Below are 17,318 nucleotides of genomic sequence, written 5' to 3'. Positions count from 1 at the left end.
AGCAGCAAAAGAAGATCCAAACTACGCTTCACATAAACATCGTCATGAATTCCCTCTGACTTTTGCTGTTTTGCTTCCACCACGATAAAATCACACTTCATGCACAGCTCTCTCTCTCTCTCTGTCTGTCTGTTTTCTGCATTATTCGCTTGCTTGTTACTCACAGGTCTACCGTTGTTTACAGCACTCTCGGTCGCTGTTTTTGTTCGTTTTACATACTTTCGAAAAGAAAGCCTCATTTCTGCCGTTCAATACTAAACAAATGTAAACTTTTTAAAATTATGCAAAATGCAAAACGCTTAGCCGTGTCTCTAATAAAACCACTGTAACGTCAGAGGTAACGTTCATATGTTGATTAATGGTTTTCTTTCATTTTTGATGTACTGCAGAATATTTTTATAAAATCCCAGGCCAGGAAAACCACCTTCATGTTTTGTTTTGTGTTTTATCTTCAGCTACTTTGACAAAAAGGCATCTGCTGTGATGCTCACACCTTTGATAAAGTCTTGCGAGTGTCAGCTTCCTTTTTATACATACAAAAATATGTAAATGCACTGATCTGAATTATAATATTTCTGACTGTCAAAATTTCCCAGATTCAAATCTAATCGAATTGAATCGAATTGAATTGAATCGAATCGTGGATTGAATCGTGGATTGAATCGTGGATTGAATCAATTCGGGACCTTGTGAATCGGAAACGAATCGATTCTAGAAATCAATGACGATACCCAGCCCTAGTTCTAATGTTTACTTTGCAACGTGTGAATTAAAAGCAGAACTTACTTTCTCTGAGAAGGATCAGGTGTGTTACATCATGATGGAGTAGTTAGAGAGTGAAGGACTGAATGCTCTGCTGCTTTTCTATGTGGAGAAATATGCTGTTAAATCAGAACAGGAATAGGTTTAAGGTGGCATGAAAACTCATTCAGAGGTCAGAGGTCATGTACAGTAACCACACTGCCACAAACAGGAGAAAACCAGCTGGCAGCAAAGGCAGCGAGGTGTTCTTTCCAGCTAAACAGAAGAGGAATATAAAGATAATGAAGGTCACAGTTTGAATCAGTCATATTTCATTTAATACAGTGGAGTACTGACAGATCAGGATCAGTGCAAATCATCAGCAGTTTGATCCACGTTTGGATCGAAGAGTATTTGTGAAAATATTGGACTGTTCCTTTATCAATTTTTAACAGTATGTGTATGAGAGCCATGTAATGTCCATGTGTGCATGCTGACTGTGCTGGTCTGACCCCCCTCCTCCTTTCAGGGTGGAGCCTGCTGGAGTCCGATGGTTGAGACCAGATCTGAGGAAGTGTAAGTGTGATTCATGAAAACAAAGCAGCACACATTCAACCATCTTCATCATTCACATCTCTGATGTCAGGAGTCATTATCAAAGTGTCAATCAATGAACAGATGATGGATCAATAACTGCAGCTGGATTGTGTTTGTTCTCTCCATCAGATTCCTGTCAACTCACAATCGACACAAACACAGTTCACACAAACCTCGAACTGTCTGACAACAACAGGAAGGTGACACATGTGACGGAGTTTCAGTCATATCCTGATCATCCAGACAGATTTGATGTTTATCGTCAGCTGCTGTGTAGAAATGGTCTGACTGGTCGCTGTTACTGGGAGGTCGAGTGGAGAGGAGACGTTTATATTTCAGTGAGTTACAGAAGAATCAGAAGGAAAGGAAACAGTGATGACTGTTTGTTTGGACACAATGATCAGTCCTGGAGTCTGGAGTGCTCTGATGATGGTCCTCGTTCTGTTTGGCACAATAACAGACACACATCTATCTCCTCCTCTTCCTCCTCCTCTGTCTCTAACAGAGTAGCAGTGTATGTGGACTGTCCTGCTGGCACTCTGTCCTTCTACAGAGTCTCCTCTGATACTCTGATCCACCTCCACACCTTCAACACCACATTCACTCAAACTCTTTATCCTGGGTTTTGGCTCTGGTCTGGTGCCTCAGTGTCCCTGTGCTGAGTGGAGTGTAAAGAGTGTCTCCTGTTAGAGAAACACTCTGACTGTTGAACAGATAGTTCAGTCTGTACATGTCTGTCTCTTTCACTCACAAACACGTCAGATTCATGGATTCAATCAGTTGATGTTTGAAACTCTTCTAAATGATTCCTTGTAAACTGCTTCCTCTTCAGTCCTTTAAAGATGGGAGATCCCATTATTCCAGGATCCACATGTTATTTTTCTTTTTCCACTCAAAGCTTCACAGTGAATCTCAGTATGTTGTGTTTCCCTGAAGCTCAGTTCACAACCAGCTCAAGTCTGAGCTCATTAAAATGAATCAAAATGTTTGTTACTGGTGTCAGTACAGAATAGAATAGAATAGAATGCCTTTCTTGTCACTATACAGTTGTACAGTAAGATACAGAGCATCTCCTACTCAGTGCAAACATGCTGGGCGGGGGGGGGGGGGGGGGGGGGGGGGCTGGGCTGTGTTATCGGTGCATGTGTGAGTTCAGGGTGGTTATGGCTTTGGGGAAGAAACTGTTTTTGAGTCTGTGGGTTTTTGTGTTGATGCACCTGTAGCGCTTCCCTGAGGGAAGCAGGCTGAACATGTTGAAACCAGGGTGGGAGCTGTCCTTGATAATTTTTGCTGCTCTGCTGAGGCAGCGGGAGGAATAAATGTACATCAGGGAGGGGAGAGGGCAGCCGATGATCTTCTGTGCTGTCTTGACCACACTCTGAAGCCTCACTCTATCCGCCTTGGTGCAGCTGCCATACCATACCGTGATCCAGTAGGTTAGCAGGCTCTCAATGGACGAGCGGTAGAAGGTCAGCAGCAGGTTGGAGTTCAGCTTATACTTCTTGAAGACTCTCAGGAAGTGCAGCCGCGGTTGGGCCTTCTTGACGACTGCTGAGATTTTGTCTGTCCAGGAGATGACAGCAGAGATGAGGACACCAAGGAACCGGAAGGGGTGGACCTTCTCCACACACTCCCCGTTGATGTAGAGGGGGGGCAAGTCGGTGCTGTGTCTCCTGAAGTCAACAATGAGCTCTTTGGTTTTCTTAGTGTTCAGTGCCAGGTTGTTTTCTGAACACCATGCTGCCAGCTTCAGAACTTCCTCTCCCTTTGAGATGAGTGCGACTACTGTGGTGTCATCAGCAAACTTGATGATGAGATTGTTGTTGTGGGTCGGACTGTAGTCGTGGGTGTAGAGCAGGGGTGTCAAACTCAAATACACAGTGGGCCAAAATTCAAAACTAGAACAAAGTCGCGGGCTAACATTAATATTTATTGAAATATATTTATTCCTCCAGATATAAGAATGAATCTTTTCTTATGGACTCAAACACGTTTTGCTGAAAAACTGAATATGGAACAAGCAAAGCTTAATACTAAACAATATATATTTTAGCTGTATAATACCAGTAGGCCAGCTCTAATAGTAATTTGGTATGGCTTCGCGGGCCAAATGTAATTAGGCTGCGGGCCAAATATGGCCCGCGGGCCAGAGTTTGACACCTATGGTGTAGAGAGAATACAGGAGGGGCTCAGCACACAGCCCTGTGGGGAGGCGGTGCTCAGTGTGCGAGTGGAGGAGAGCTGAGGGCCGAGTCTTACAGTCTGGGGCCGGTTTGTAAGAAAGTCCTTTATCCAGGCACATGTGAGAGGAGGGAGGCCAAGAGAGACCAGTTTGATTGTATTAAAGGCTGAGCTGTAGTCCACAAAGAGCATTCGGACGTAGCTCTGCCGCTGCTCTAGGTGACTCAGCACAGAGTGGAGCGCTGTGGCGATGGCGTCTTCTGTGGATCTGTTTGCACGGTATGCAAACTGGTGGGGGTCAAATTCTGGGGGGAGGTAATCCTTGATGTGCTGAAGGACTAGTCTCTCAAAGCATTTCATGATTACCGGTGTGAGGGCCACAGGGCGGTAATCAATCAGGCTGGAGATGGGAGACTTCTTTGGCACTGGGATGATTGTGGCTGATTTTAGACAGGATGGTATGGCTGCCTGATCCAGTGAGAGGTTGAAGAGTCTGGTGAAGATGAGGGTGAGTTGGTGTGCACATGCTCTTAGTACCTTGCCAGGTACTCCGTCTGGACCGGCCGCCTTCCTGGGGTTCATTGCTAGGAGCACACGTCTGACATCGTGCCCCGTTACAGTGAATGGAGCGGTGCAGGAACCAGGTGAGGATGAGGATGGGAGCAGTGCTGAAGCAGATGAGTGCTGCTGTTGTGGTGTTTCAAAGTGGGCAAAGAAGCTGTTTACTTCCTCTGCCAGCTGCACACTCAGGTTTTCTGTTTTCACAGCCTCTGTGGTTGATGATGTCTTGCATTCCCTGCCACACCTCCCGTGTGTTGGTGCTGGACAGCTGGGACTCCATGTTTCTTTTGTGGTCTGACTTGGCTTTTTTAATCTCCCTTTTCAGGTCAGCTCAAGCAGCACTGTACAGAGCTCTGTCACCTGACCTGAAGGCGGCATTGCGGGCTTTGAGGAGTGTGCAGTCCTCGCTGGTCATCCAGGGTTTTTGGTTTGGGAAAACCTGAATGCTTTTGTCCACAGTCACATTTGCAGTACAGAACTTGATGTAGTCCAGTACTGATCCTGTGAAAGTTTCTAGGTCCTGGTGTTCAAATATGTCCCAGTCTTTCTCTGTGAAGCAGTCCTGTAGTTTGGAGAGAGCTTTTTCCGGCCAGGTCGTAACCGTCTTTGTGGTGGGCCTGGCACTGCGCCTGAGGGGGGTGTAGGCTGGGGAGAGCAGGAGGGAGATGTGGTCGGACTGACCGAGGTAGTGGAGGCGTATGGCTCTATATGCATGCTTGATGTTGGAGTAAACATGATCTAGAGTGTTTTCTCCTCTGGTGGGACATTTGACATGCTGATAGAACTTTGGGATTACAGTCTTTATGTTGGACTTATTATTGTTTTGGTTTTTTTTGCCTGTCCCGTTTGGCTCTCTTGCCATCAGAATTATTGTCTAAAGGCAAAGAAAGGATTTACTTTACCAAATTGACCATCCCAGCCTTGCCATAATGGTCCATTTGATTGACCTTTTATTGTTTATTTTATTTTCACTTGCTGAATACGGGACAGACTTGACTGGGGGAAAGAAGGGGAGAAAGAAAGAGGGAAAGAGAAACAGCTGAGAAGAGGGACAGGGGAGAAGGGCAAAAAACAAAAACCAACAGAATGGTGTTAGATTATAATATTATTTTATCCCATGTTATACCCCTAATTAAAGATTGTGAATTATTATGTAGTTTTAGTTTGCATTATTCTCCTGAATTAGAAGAAGCTGATAACTATTGCATTAGTTAAACTGATTTGCATTACATTAGACTACTGATTTATTGTGAATGAATGATATTGTTTTATGATGTTATAAGAAATACTGTTTGCAGAAAGTCATCGCCTTATTTGTCTGATTAGAAGAGAACGGAACATGCTGGAGTTTTCTGCCCCATCTCAGCAGGAGCAGATAAACGGGGAGCCAAGGTCGTAGCTTAGGCGCCGTGTGAGAGAAAAGCATGTAAATGTTTAGGCTTTTATGATAAGGTGGGAGAACCAGAGGCTATAAGAGTTTGAGCAATGCTCCACCATTTTGAGATCTGATGCTGTCTGCATACAGTGTCCATCTCCCACGCGTGTGATCATTAAAATCACCGTTTGACTTAACCCGGCCGGACCAGTGTTGTTATTGTGGTTTTTTCTCTTGTCTCCATCCCCAATTTTGAACTCGTAACAATGGGTAGAAAAAATAAAGAAAAAATGCATCTATCGATCACCTGGATCACCTGTTGAGAAAGAAAAAAGAAAACAAGCAGAAGAGAACAAGAGTAATAGAATAAACAACATCACAATGATATATGGGAATATGACAGTAAATACTAAATATTAAACATTATTGTGCAGCACATAAGATCAACAGAACACAGTGTGCTTTGAGGTAGGAGCCAAAAAGGGTGTAGTTTGGTTGTGTGATCACCCGTGTGTACACCTGTGAGCATGGACGCGCTTGTTTTTTTTTTAAAAGGTTCCTTCGTGTAATGATCTGCTAGAGGGTGTGGGGGGGCCACAGCCCCGTCCTCCAGGGCATGAAGCAGGTATGGAGGAGATCAAAACTCCAGACATCCAGAGGCCCCCAGAACACAAGAGACCAAGGAAGACCCACAGAGGGGAAGCCGCGCCACTGTCCCAGAAAGAGCTAAGGAGAGTCCCAGATGAGGGCTCATTCAGCAGCCGCGGAGCAGAAGCCAGGGGGAGTTGCAGTGACGCGCCCGTGAGCTCCGCCGGCAGCCAGCTGTGCCTGAGTGACCGAGCCCCAGGCCGAGAGGCCGGGGGCACCCCACCTCCAAAGTGGCCCGAGAGAGCCCCAATAAGCAGCCGCCAAGGAGTGAGCCGGTGTGTACCCAGACGCCCACCCCCAGATACAAAGAACCACCAACGCACCGACACCTGAGGGAGTCCGCCACTGGCAGGGGAAGTGGTGGTGGGTGGAGATAGGCCTCCAAACCTTGGAGAGCCTGAGATGTCCCCAGAGAGGTGGTGTCTGATACCCAACCTGACATATAGACACAGACATACAGGCACACACAGACACAAACATCCATTCCCACCCTCATGCTCTCATATGCACTTACTCCACACTCAACCGACGTGGAGACAGACATAAAGAGACGCTGTATACATGATCACACTCCCCAAGCGTACTCTACGAACCGGGTCTAGGTACCCTTGCCCCTGGAGGGGGGGAACTGCACCCAGACCCAGGTGGTGTTACCCTTTTCCCTGCGGTGGGGAGAGGCAGACCGCCCCGACTCCGCAGCAGCAGGGAGGCCCCACACCCCAGACCGCAGTCGGACGGCCAACTCCTCCTAGCCCCCCCCGCTCCAGCAGGCCGCAGAGAACGGGGGTGAGAGAAGACTCCAAACCTCCCTCCACCCGCTCATTGTAGTGTTGATGCATGTGTGTTCTAAGGTGCAATTAAAACCCAGGAGGGTATGGAGCTACCTGCCAGAGAGCAGCAGGTAAGCGCATAGTCCCTCCTGCTAGCCCTCAATGTCTACGTGTATTTAAAATTGAGAGGTGGGCAACGACGCCAGGGGTGAGGTGTACACCCTGATGGTAACTTGGACTCCGTGTATCGTGCCCACCCCCAATATCCTATATGTATGTGTAATGAGGGTGTGAGTAATGTGAATGTCTAAGTTGTGGGATAAAATTGTTGTGGGATCGTATTTTAATATTAAAAAATGTTTTTGCCCAAAACATATGTGCACTATATGTCAGTAAAAATACTATGCAAATATTGCTGTCCTTGAATACTGAGTAAACACTGACAAAGCACTGATTGTATCTCTTGTACTTTATCAACGCAGTATCTAAAAACTTTGCACCGTAGTGGTTAAAATCTCATTCTAATAAGAGTTAAAAGCGCATTCGGTTATTAGGTTTATAGGATTATTGAATTATGGTTAACGGTTGGTAGAATTTTTTTTAAACATTATCTGCCAATTACATCTGCCACCCTTCTCCAAATCTGTGCCCCTACCTGGCCCCCCCTACAAAAATTTTCTAGACATGCCACTGGGCGGGAGGCACCAGCGGCAACGTAGTTCAGGGGGCCGTCCCTGACGGCAATGACGTCCAGTCATCGGCCTGGAAAGCGGCCGGACAGGACGTGCAGGACGAGCAGGCCAGACAGGATGTGCAGGACAAGACGGCATGGAGACCTCAGGCGCAGACAAAGCTAGTCGGAGTAAGGCAGGACCAGGCGACGCCGAAGGCGAAGACATGGAGGCAGGACCAGGCGACGCCGAAGGCGCAGACATGGAGGCTGGACCAGGCGACGCCGAAGGCGCAGACTCGGAGGCTGGACCAGGTGACGCCGAAGACTCGGAGGCTGCACCAGGCGACACCAAAGACTCGGCGGCTGGACAAGGCGGAGCCGAAGAATCGGAGGCTGGACCAGGCGAGGGTGAAGACTCAGAGGCTGGGCCAGACGAGGGTGGAGCTGCAGGCGACGGCCTGGGTTGCTGGACGGGCCCCTCGGACCCTCCAGTGGAGGCAGAAGGCTGGACGGGCCCCTCGGACCCTCCAGCGGAGGCGAACAAAGGCTGGTGCTGTTCTCCAGAACCCCCAGCGGGAACAGAAGGCTGGACGGGCCCCTCGGACCCTCCAACAGAGGCAGAAGGCTGAGTAAACGACTGAGGTGAGAACTGAGCAGGTGACTGAGCCGATAGGTGAGCTGATGTTTGAGCTATGGATAGAAGTTTAAGATGTATTGACTCTTGTAAGAATGGCAGTAATGGTGCGTGAGGTGGTGGATTAGCATATGGCTGGGCTAGGTTGTCTGAGCCTACGGAGCCTAAAGAAAACTGCTGGACGGGCTCACCTGAGCCTCCAGCGAGGTCAGAAACAGGTGCAGGTACCTGCCGGACACCAGCCACTCCCACCCGATGAGCTGGTACGGGTGCAGCGACAGGCAGAGGCTCAGCCAGCGTAGACACCAGAGCAGGGACCAGCTGGACCTCAGCCTCCCTCACCTGAAGCACTGAAACAGGTGCAGGGGAATGCTGGGCCCGAGCTGCCCTGGGAGCGGGAACACAACGGGGTGAAGGAGCAGGCTCAGCAAACACAGACTCCTCTAAAATGGTTTTTAGCTTCCTACCACCACCACGTCTAACAGTCTTAACAGTCTCAGTCTTAGCAGTGTTCATATGATTGTTTTTTTCCAGCTCAGAGGAACGAAAGCAATCATAACTCACCGCCCTGCTCCGCAGAAAAAGAGTGGTGACGGTGTGAGCGTCGCCTCCTCCGGGAAGTGGGGGGTGGCAAAGTGGGCTGCAAATCCTCCAACGGACTGGGCTGCGATGAGGAATCAGAGAGTTTATGAAGCTCAGAACGCTGCACTCCCAACAAAGGACTGCAGTGGAGTGAGTCTAACGTCCGGCGTCACGTAATCCTTCTTCCTCCGCCGTTTAACCCTCTTGTCGGACTGGTAATCCAGGGGTGGATTATTGGGAGTCCCTCTTCGCTGTTGCCGGCCCACCTGCAGCTGATTACCTGACCAGCTGTTGGTAATCATTCCTCCCGGCTAGAAAGAGGTATTTAACCTGGACTTGCGGCGACAGTCGACGTGGGATTATTACTCCGAACTGGTATAGTCCGTGTGAGCTTGTTATTTGGCTAACGTGTGGCTAACGGTGGATTTTCCTTCTTCCTCCAGGAGGGGCGAGCGGAGAAGCGAGTTGGGGAGCACACACACTAAGGGAGTTACAACACGGAATGCACTGGGAGCAAGGGACAAGCAAGATTGGAAAATTGCACTTTTGAGTGAATTGTTGGACTTGCCTGTCTGTTTCACTGTAAATAAACGCACTGTGTTTCTGTGAAGAAGAACCGCGCCTGGGGCCCTCTTTTCCGTGACAGAATAATCCCACCACCATGGACCCAGCGGATTCTGCTTCACGCCAGCTGTCTTTCCAAGCGGAGGTTTTGGAGCGACACAAGGAAATGCTGAAGTACATTTCAAAGGAACAAACCGTGCTTCTGCAAGCCATAACAGAGCTTAAAGGTATGTTGATTTCCTCACCTAATACGGCAGCCCGCCCACTTCGCTGGAAGCTGCGGCAGCCTGTCCGCTTCCTCCTTCACCTCCACCGCGGCAGCGAGAGTGCTCACTCCCCGCGCCTGAAAAATTTGACGCCGAGTTGGGGAAGAGCCAGGGTTTTTTGACGCAATGCTCTCTTGTGCCTTTGCCTCTGATTCGGCTAAAATTGCTCATTTGGTACAACTTATGACTGGGCGGGCGCTTCATAAGTTTATAAGTTTATATATAACCCTTTCTTCAAAGATAGAGGCAGTTATATCATAAAAGAAAACACAATATGAGACCATATACAGAAATGAAACAGCCTCTGTTGTTCATCTGCAAAAGAAAACTTCAACCTTAGTTACATCAAGCTGCTCTTTCATAAGAACCCGTTGTTTAGATAAGGAAATCTTTCTGTGTGTGATATATATTCCACTTTATCAATAAATTCATCAACCCATGTTTCCCAATTTATTAACTTTTTCTGTAAAAGACCTTCATCCCCAGTGTTATTAGGGATTGAGGGACACATGCCTCACCAAACATCACACACACTCCTTTGTACCATTTGCTTTGCCCTGTCCAGATGTTTGCCATAAAGGACAGTGACTATATTTGTACCTATAGGTAAGTGAATACCACAAACATAAACTAACTTCAATGTTAGTGCTTCCCAAAGTCTGGGGTAAAACCCAGAAGTAGCCATGAATTTCCACACAGCCAACATATATCAAACACTTCTGAGCTAAATTTACAACAGATAGATAGATCTTTCCTCCCTATCTATGCAGTGTACTGTACTCTTTAGTATTGTAGGGCAACTGACCCATTTAAACAGTGTAAACCTTCTCAAAGGCATTTACAATTATCTTTACTGTCCCCACATCAGTGATTGGGGAAACCAAAACAACCACATTTAACTCTAGAAGAACAACCTCATTCTTTAGGTGCTTCCAGCATGTTTGTGGCCTATCATGCCTCAATGAAATGTGATGAACCCAAAATCCTACTTCAGGGTGTCAAACAATGTGTCAAAGTTGAGTACACATGTCAAAATAAATCACAACTGTTGTTACTTGTTTACTGAGACAATGAGGACCTAATGCACTTATGTATCAGGACTAGGGTTTGTAGTTGTCAAACAGCTAACAGATCATCTGCAGAGGAATGGCTTATTTGAAGAGTTTCAGTCAGGTTTCAGAGCTCATCACAGCACAGAAACAGCTTTAGTGAAGGTTACAAATGATCTTCATATGGCCTCTGACAGTGAACTCATCTCTGTGCTTGTCCTGCTAGACCTCAGTGCAGCGTTCGATACTGTCGACCATAATATCCTATTAGAGCGATTAGAACATGCTGTAGCTATTACAGGTACTGCACTGCAGTGGTTTGTATCATATCTATCTAATAGACTCCACTTTGTACATGTAAATGGAGAGTCCTCTTCACACACTGAGGTTAATTATGGTGTTCCACAGGGTTCAGTGCTAGGACCAATTCTGTTTACATTATACATGCTTCCCTTAGGCAGCATCATTAGAAGACATAGCATAAATTTTCACTGCTATGCTGATGACACCCAGCTCTATCTGTCCATGAAGCCAGATAACACACACCAATTAGTTAAACTGCAGGAATGTCTTAAAGACATAAAGACCTGGATGGCCGCTAACTTTTTGCTTCTTAATTCAGATAAAACTGAGGTTATTGTACTCGGCCCTGAAAATCTTAGAAATATGGTATCTAACCAGATTCTTACTCTGGATGGCATTACCTTGGCCTCCAGTAACGCTGTGAGGAACCTTGGAGTCATTTTTGACCAGGACATGTCCTTCAACGCACATATTAAACAAATATGTAAGACTGCTTTCTTCCATATGCGCAACATCTCTAAAATTAGAAATATCCTGTCTCAGAGTGACGCTGAAAAACTAGTTCATGCATTTATTACTTCCAGGCTGGACGGCTGTAATTCATTATTATCAGGATGTCCTAAAAACTCGCTGAAAAGCCTTCAGTTAATCCAAAACGCTGCAGCAAGAGTCCTGACAGGGACTAGAAGGAGAGAGCAGATTTCTCCTGTTTTGGCTTCCCTTCATTGGCTTCCTGTTAAATCCAGAATTCAAAATCCTGCTCCTCACATACAAGGTCTTAAATAATCAGGCCCCATCTTATCTCAATGACCTTGTAGTACCATATCACCCTATTAGAGCACTTCGCTCTCGCTCTGCAGGCCTACTTGTTGTTCCTAGAGTATTTAAAAGTTGAATGGGAGGGAGAGCCTTCAGTTTTCAGGCCCCTCTTCTGTGGAAACAGCTTCCAGTTTGGATTCGGGGGACAGACACTATCTCTACTTTTAAGATTAGGCTTAAAACTTTCCTTTTTGCTAAAGCATATAGTTAGGGCTGGACCAGGTGACCCTGAATCCTCCCTTAGTTATGCTGCAATAGACGTAGCCTGCCAGGGACTCCCATGATGCACTGGTTGTTTCTTCTTCACCCACTATGTGTTAACAGACCTCTCTGCACTGAGTCATCCTTGTTATCAATCTCTCTCTTTCTTCCACAGCATTTCTTTATCCTGTCTTCCTTCTCTCACCCCAACCTGTCGCTGCAGATGGTCGTTTGTTGAGTCAATAAGACATTTGTATAACTGGCAAACGATAATTTGCAGGATTGAACAAAGTCATCAAGCTGTAGTAGAAAGAGAAGTGGTCTCAATATTACCTCCTGTGTGACTCCACATTTGACAGCTTTACTTTGAGCATTGATATTGTTCACTTTCACACATGAACTCAATGCTGGGCCCCTGACACAACACTTAGTTGGTTTGTGTAACTTTAGTTTTTCACCCGTGGTGTTTCCAACTTGTGCTCTTATTCTATTTGTTCTTATTTTGTCCTGCTTCCTGTTTTCTGATGCTTGTTAGCATTGCTATATTACACATGTAATGTGAATTATATTAATAGGAATAATGACAGTAATAGAAATGAATAAATAAATACATAAATGATAAACAGGAAGAAGGTGAGCCTGTGTGGTGTTTGTAGAGGTCGTAGTGGAAAATGCTAAAGCTTTTTATTCTGTCAGCTAAAAATGAAGAAACTGATGATGCTCCATTCATAAATGAAAAGGCGAAGTATTCACATGAAATATGATTCCTCTTTGAAGGCTGAGACAACGTCATATGTTTTTATATTAGGATCATTCCTACAGCTTTCTATTATCACGCTGATGTTTGAGTCACTGAATCAGGAACTCTGCCTCCTTTTGTTCTCACACTGGGTTTAATGAAAGAAGATTACTGTTTGTCCATTAAAGTTCTTTGTTTTGATCTTTTAAAGGATCCTGTAATGATCAAGAGCCTGGCTTGTCTCAAGGAGTCTCTCAGTGACCTGATGTTACGAGTTCAAAATATTGGGGATGGACACCAGAGGAAAAACCCACAATAACAACACTGGTCCGGTCGGGTTGAGTCAAATGATGATTTTAATGGTCACACGTGGGAGATGGACACTGTATGCAGACAGTCTCAGATCTCAGCTCAAAAAACACATCTCCATAGTTTTATGAAATCAGGGTATTAGAACGCCCCCTCATGCGTAGTGACAGGTGTAATACAATCAATGTTGACGATTTTATTTAACACAAAGAATAACATTGTCTCCTTCCCGAGGGCAGACGCTAACTGCCCCCCTTCTCCTGGAACCGTCTGTACCCTGCTAAGACACAACATGGCAGCTACAAGGACTCTTTCATTTATTAAGACCATCAGTGTGTATTGCTCTAAATCAAGTATATAACATTAAATGAATATTGCTGGATCAGCTACTTCTACTTAAAACATATTAAAACATGACTAAGCACAAAATCACCAAGAATAACATCGTATAAGTGCTGTGTAAGCGCGTGTGGCCTTCCAAGCTCAAAGCCTTTGCCCTCCATAGATCAGCCAGACATCACGCTGGCTGTAGCTTTTAACCTTTAATTAACTTGAGCACAACTCTAGAATAAGCAACAAACTGCAATGTGTATAAATGATCATGGTTACATCGGCAATGAAAAATCATGTTATTATTCTGGTACCTGTAAGGAAAAGATCAAACTAAAGTTAAAGCCATCACTATAATGCAAAGGATAATATAAGGTCAAAAACTTCAATTTATGTTTAATGCAAAGCTGGTTATATACTTCTGATGAACTAATAATGCCATATTAAAATAATGAATGATAATGAGAAAAACATCCACTCCTTATTCTACACTGAGCAGCAGCTACACTACAGCTCTGCTGGCCTATGTGTTCAACCTGCAGGATACATGGAGACCCACAAACACATCCTCCAACCACACACACCCATATTTTGTTTCCAAATTCCATTGCGGTTTATTTCACACCTCAAACATTTAAGCAAATACAAGTAATAATTATAAGTAGTAACAAAATACATTACTAACTCTTTTATGCTACGTCCTGTTACGGATTCAAATATTGGGGATGGAGACAAGAGGAAAAACCACAATAACAACACTGGTCCGGCCGGGTTGAGTCAAACGATGATTTTAATGATCACAGGCGTGGGAGATGGACACCGTACGCAGACAGCATCAGATCTCAAAATGGTGGAGCATTGATCAAACTCTTATAGCCTCTGGTGCCCCCACCTTATCATAAAAGCTTAAACATTCACATCCTTTCTCTCACAGGGCGCCTAAGCTACGACCTTGGCTCCCTGTTTATCTGCTCCTGCTGAGATGGGGCAGAAAACTCCAGCATGTTCCGTTGTCTTCTAATCAGACAAATAAGGCGATGACTTTCTGCGAACAGTATTTCTTATAACTCAGCAGTATAATGCATCATAAAACAATATCATTCATCCACAATAAATCAGCAGTCTAATGTAATGCAAACCAGTTTAACTAATGCAATAGTTATCAACTTCTTCTAATTCAGGAGAATAATGCAAACTAAAACTACATAATAATTCACAATCTTTAATTAGGGGTCTAACATGGCATAAAATAATATTATAATCCAACAGTCCACACCTACATGGGTGTTTTTTGAAAACACAGCTGTTTCTCTGCATTTGGGCCTTTCGTCCACACGTAAACGGCGTTTCGAATCACCGAAAATGGAGATTGTTTAAAACTCCTTTTTTGCTTTTAAGTGTGCCTTTTTTCACATCACACTGTCCGCCACGTTATTGTTTACATGAGATGAATTTCTACAATGGCGGAAAGAGACAAAATACTGTTACTTCAGTTTTTACACGCTTACACACACACACGGAGTTACTGTCCCTCCATTTAAAAAGACAGAGGCGTCACAGTGTCATTATTTTACGTGTAGTTGTTTTTTTTCCTGTGTAATAATAATCAACATACTTAATACATTTTTCAAAAAATGTCTCTCTGTGCAAAACGGGTTTAAAAACATAAAAAACTGTGAGATACTGTTTGTCCGTGATTTAAACTGGTGGAACAAATCGTGGCAGGATCAGTCTGATATTATTTGTATCCCACTGTAAATTTACTGTATACAGAGCTAACATCTCCAAAACGTCAGAGTAGTTAGTCATTACAACAAGTGTTTGTGAACTAAAAATCAGGATTGTAGGATACTGTTTGTCCGTGATTTGGAGAGCCCAGCGTGTGCTCCCGACGCAGGGAAAACCAATTTTGCAAGGGAGACCTACCTCAGCACCTGTGCAGGTGAAGCCAAAGGGAAGATATGCTTCACCATATTTTCTAGTCTTTGGCTTGGAAGGAGGTTGGTTTGGAAACATTTGTCGATGCTTCATCTCCTGCTTTGCGTTTGTCTGGGAGCCCCGTCTAAAAACCTGTTCTTTTCATACCGCGCCCTCCCTGCGCCCCCCCTAGGGGGCGGGCCCCACACTTTGGGAACCTCCGAGTTAGAAGAAGCAGTGCTCTTATTGTGAAAATCTAACTCCTGTCCCGGATGCCTATGCCGCTTGAGGTGGAATCCCGCCTTCTTCCAGGAAGTAGCTCAGTGTGGAGTGGAGCTTGTTGTTGGTGTGCGAAGAAACTGTAAGTTTGCTTTGTTTCCTCCTTTAACAGTTTGTCTTTAGGAACTTTACTGTTTGTTCAGTTCATGTTTGATTTCTTCACACAACAAACTGTGTGTGTTTGTATTTTCAGTCTCTCCATTAAAGTCAGTGTGTAATGTTTCCTGGCTAACATCAGCTGTGTGCAGCTTAGTTCCAGCACAAACAGCACAAATCCATAGTTCACGGTAACGGACTCACAGCTGGACCAAGGCCCAGTGTGCCCGCCATTTACTGTTAGTGTGTGTGATCCGGGAATCAGACTAAACACACTGAATGTGTCCTAAACTCGGCCGCTGTTCCACAGTAACTGCTGTCAGATTATCTGTTGCTTAGTTATCTTAGCTAGTGTATGAACACTTTGTAAGCTGACAGCTTGGTCCTGGGTACTGGGCATTGTTACTGAAATAAAGATGCTTTTCTTCTCTCTAAAACGCTGAATATGGTCTGAGCTCAGCCGGAGAGCCGCTGGAAAGATTCTGGGGTCTTTATATTTATTATTTATATTTGTCTATGCCTCTTCAGGTGGAATCGCAGAGTGAGACAAACTCACAGTTTGTCACGGCGGATTTAGTTGATTCTTCCAGCAGACTTGTGGCTATGTGACTGCAGTAAGAACACATCTGTGTTTATCTGGAGCTGCTAACCAGAGTAGAATTGCAGTGACATTTATGACGTCACAGCAGCAGGACTTTTTTTTGTGTTTATGAGGATAGTTTAGCTCTGACTGGACCTCTTGGACGATGTTTGGTATAGCTGCTCTGCTCCCACACAGGATGGAAACTCCTTAAGTGTAACATCACTCACATTACCATCAGAGTTCCTGTAACACTGAATTAGACTAAACTTATTGAGCTAACATCTGTCTGTAAATTACTCAGTTAAAGATGATCACAGACTATTTTTCAGTTGAAGTCACATGCGGACTTTTTAATAATCATTTATTTTTTTGTTGATCTTAATATTGAGAAAACACAATGTCTTAATTTTTGTCCTCGTGGTGTTATAACATATTTTCCTGTTCTTTATATAAACACCAGAATAGATCCATTGTGTCTGATGTAAACTATAAATGTTAAACATGTTTAGCATGCTTTATGGCTCCTCAGTTTAGAGGTGGTTGGAACAAACTGTGTTGAACATTCTGGTGGGCAGTATGAAAAAAAAGAAATCAAAAGTCCATTTCTGAATGCAACAGTAATATTATGATTTAATGTTATTTCGGCTCAACTGGGCCTTCATATGGGTTTACTGTGGATAATTTATATAGAATATAACAATATATATCTATTCTCAGGTTCTGAGCTAATCACCAATAATATCAGTCTTAGTTGAAAAATAAGACTTGGGTAATGATCATCTTCCTCCTGGAGAGTCTTCCTCACTTGGCTGATGTTGTGATGACGGCTTTTTCTTTACCATGAAATACAGCTGGGTGATAGAACGATAACGATATGTATCGCGATTTAACTTTTACTCGATAGAGGAATTAAGCTATCGCGATAGACCTCGCCGCTCTTGTCCTCTTAAAGAAAGAAAAAAAAAAAAAGGTCAGCCAATCCAAATTAAGTAGCGCAGAGCCGAACCACAGCAGCAGCGTCACGTCGCGTGACTTGTTACGTACAGCACAAGTGCCAAGCCGCACATGTGTATTTGTTTGGGAAGCAGCCAGCGGGTAATG

General features: G+C 44.7%; 1 protein-coding gene across 5 annotated transcripts in view; it reads left to right on the top strand.

Moving 5' to 3' along the window:
• Positions 1-17,318, top strand: part of LOC146634815 (protein NLRC3-like) — a 69,224-nt gene that overhangs the window by 15,014 nt on the left and 36,892 nt on the right. For 3 of the 5 annotated variants that reach the window (XM_085378587.1, XM_085378568.1, XM_085378575.1), the window contains 2 exons: positions 1,271-1,317; positions 1,468-2,000. The exons of 1 other annotated variant lie outside the window; for it this stretch is intronic. In XM_085378587.1, the coding sequence (XP_085234713.1) occupies positions 1,271-1,317; positions 1,468-2,000 (580 nt within the window). Of the gene's footprint in view, positions 1-1,270; positions 1,318-1,467; positions 2,001-15,580; positions 15,621-17,318 lie in introns of those variants that run through there. One more of the 5 variants, XM_085378561.1, reaches the window with a different exon arrangement.

The sequence above is a fragment of the Diplotaxodon limnothrissa genome, linkage group LG3 (assembly GCF_057381915.1).
Source record: "Diplotaxodon limnothrissa isolate DT_005_m linkage group LG3, D_limnothrissa_male_GT1.1, whole genome shotgun sequence".
Taxonomy (NCBI): domain Eukaryota; kingdom Metazoa; phylum Chordata; class Actinopteri; order Cichliformes; family Cichlidae; genus Diplotaxodon; species Diplotaxodon limnothrissa.
The sequence above is the reverse complement of the archived record's forward strand: the minus strand, read 5'-3'. Positions and strand labels throughout refer to the sequence as shown.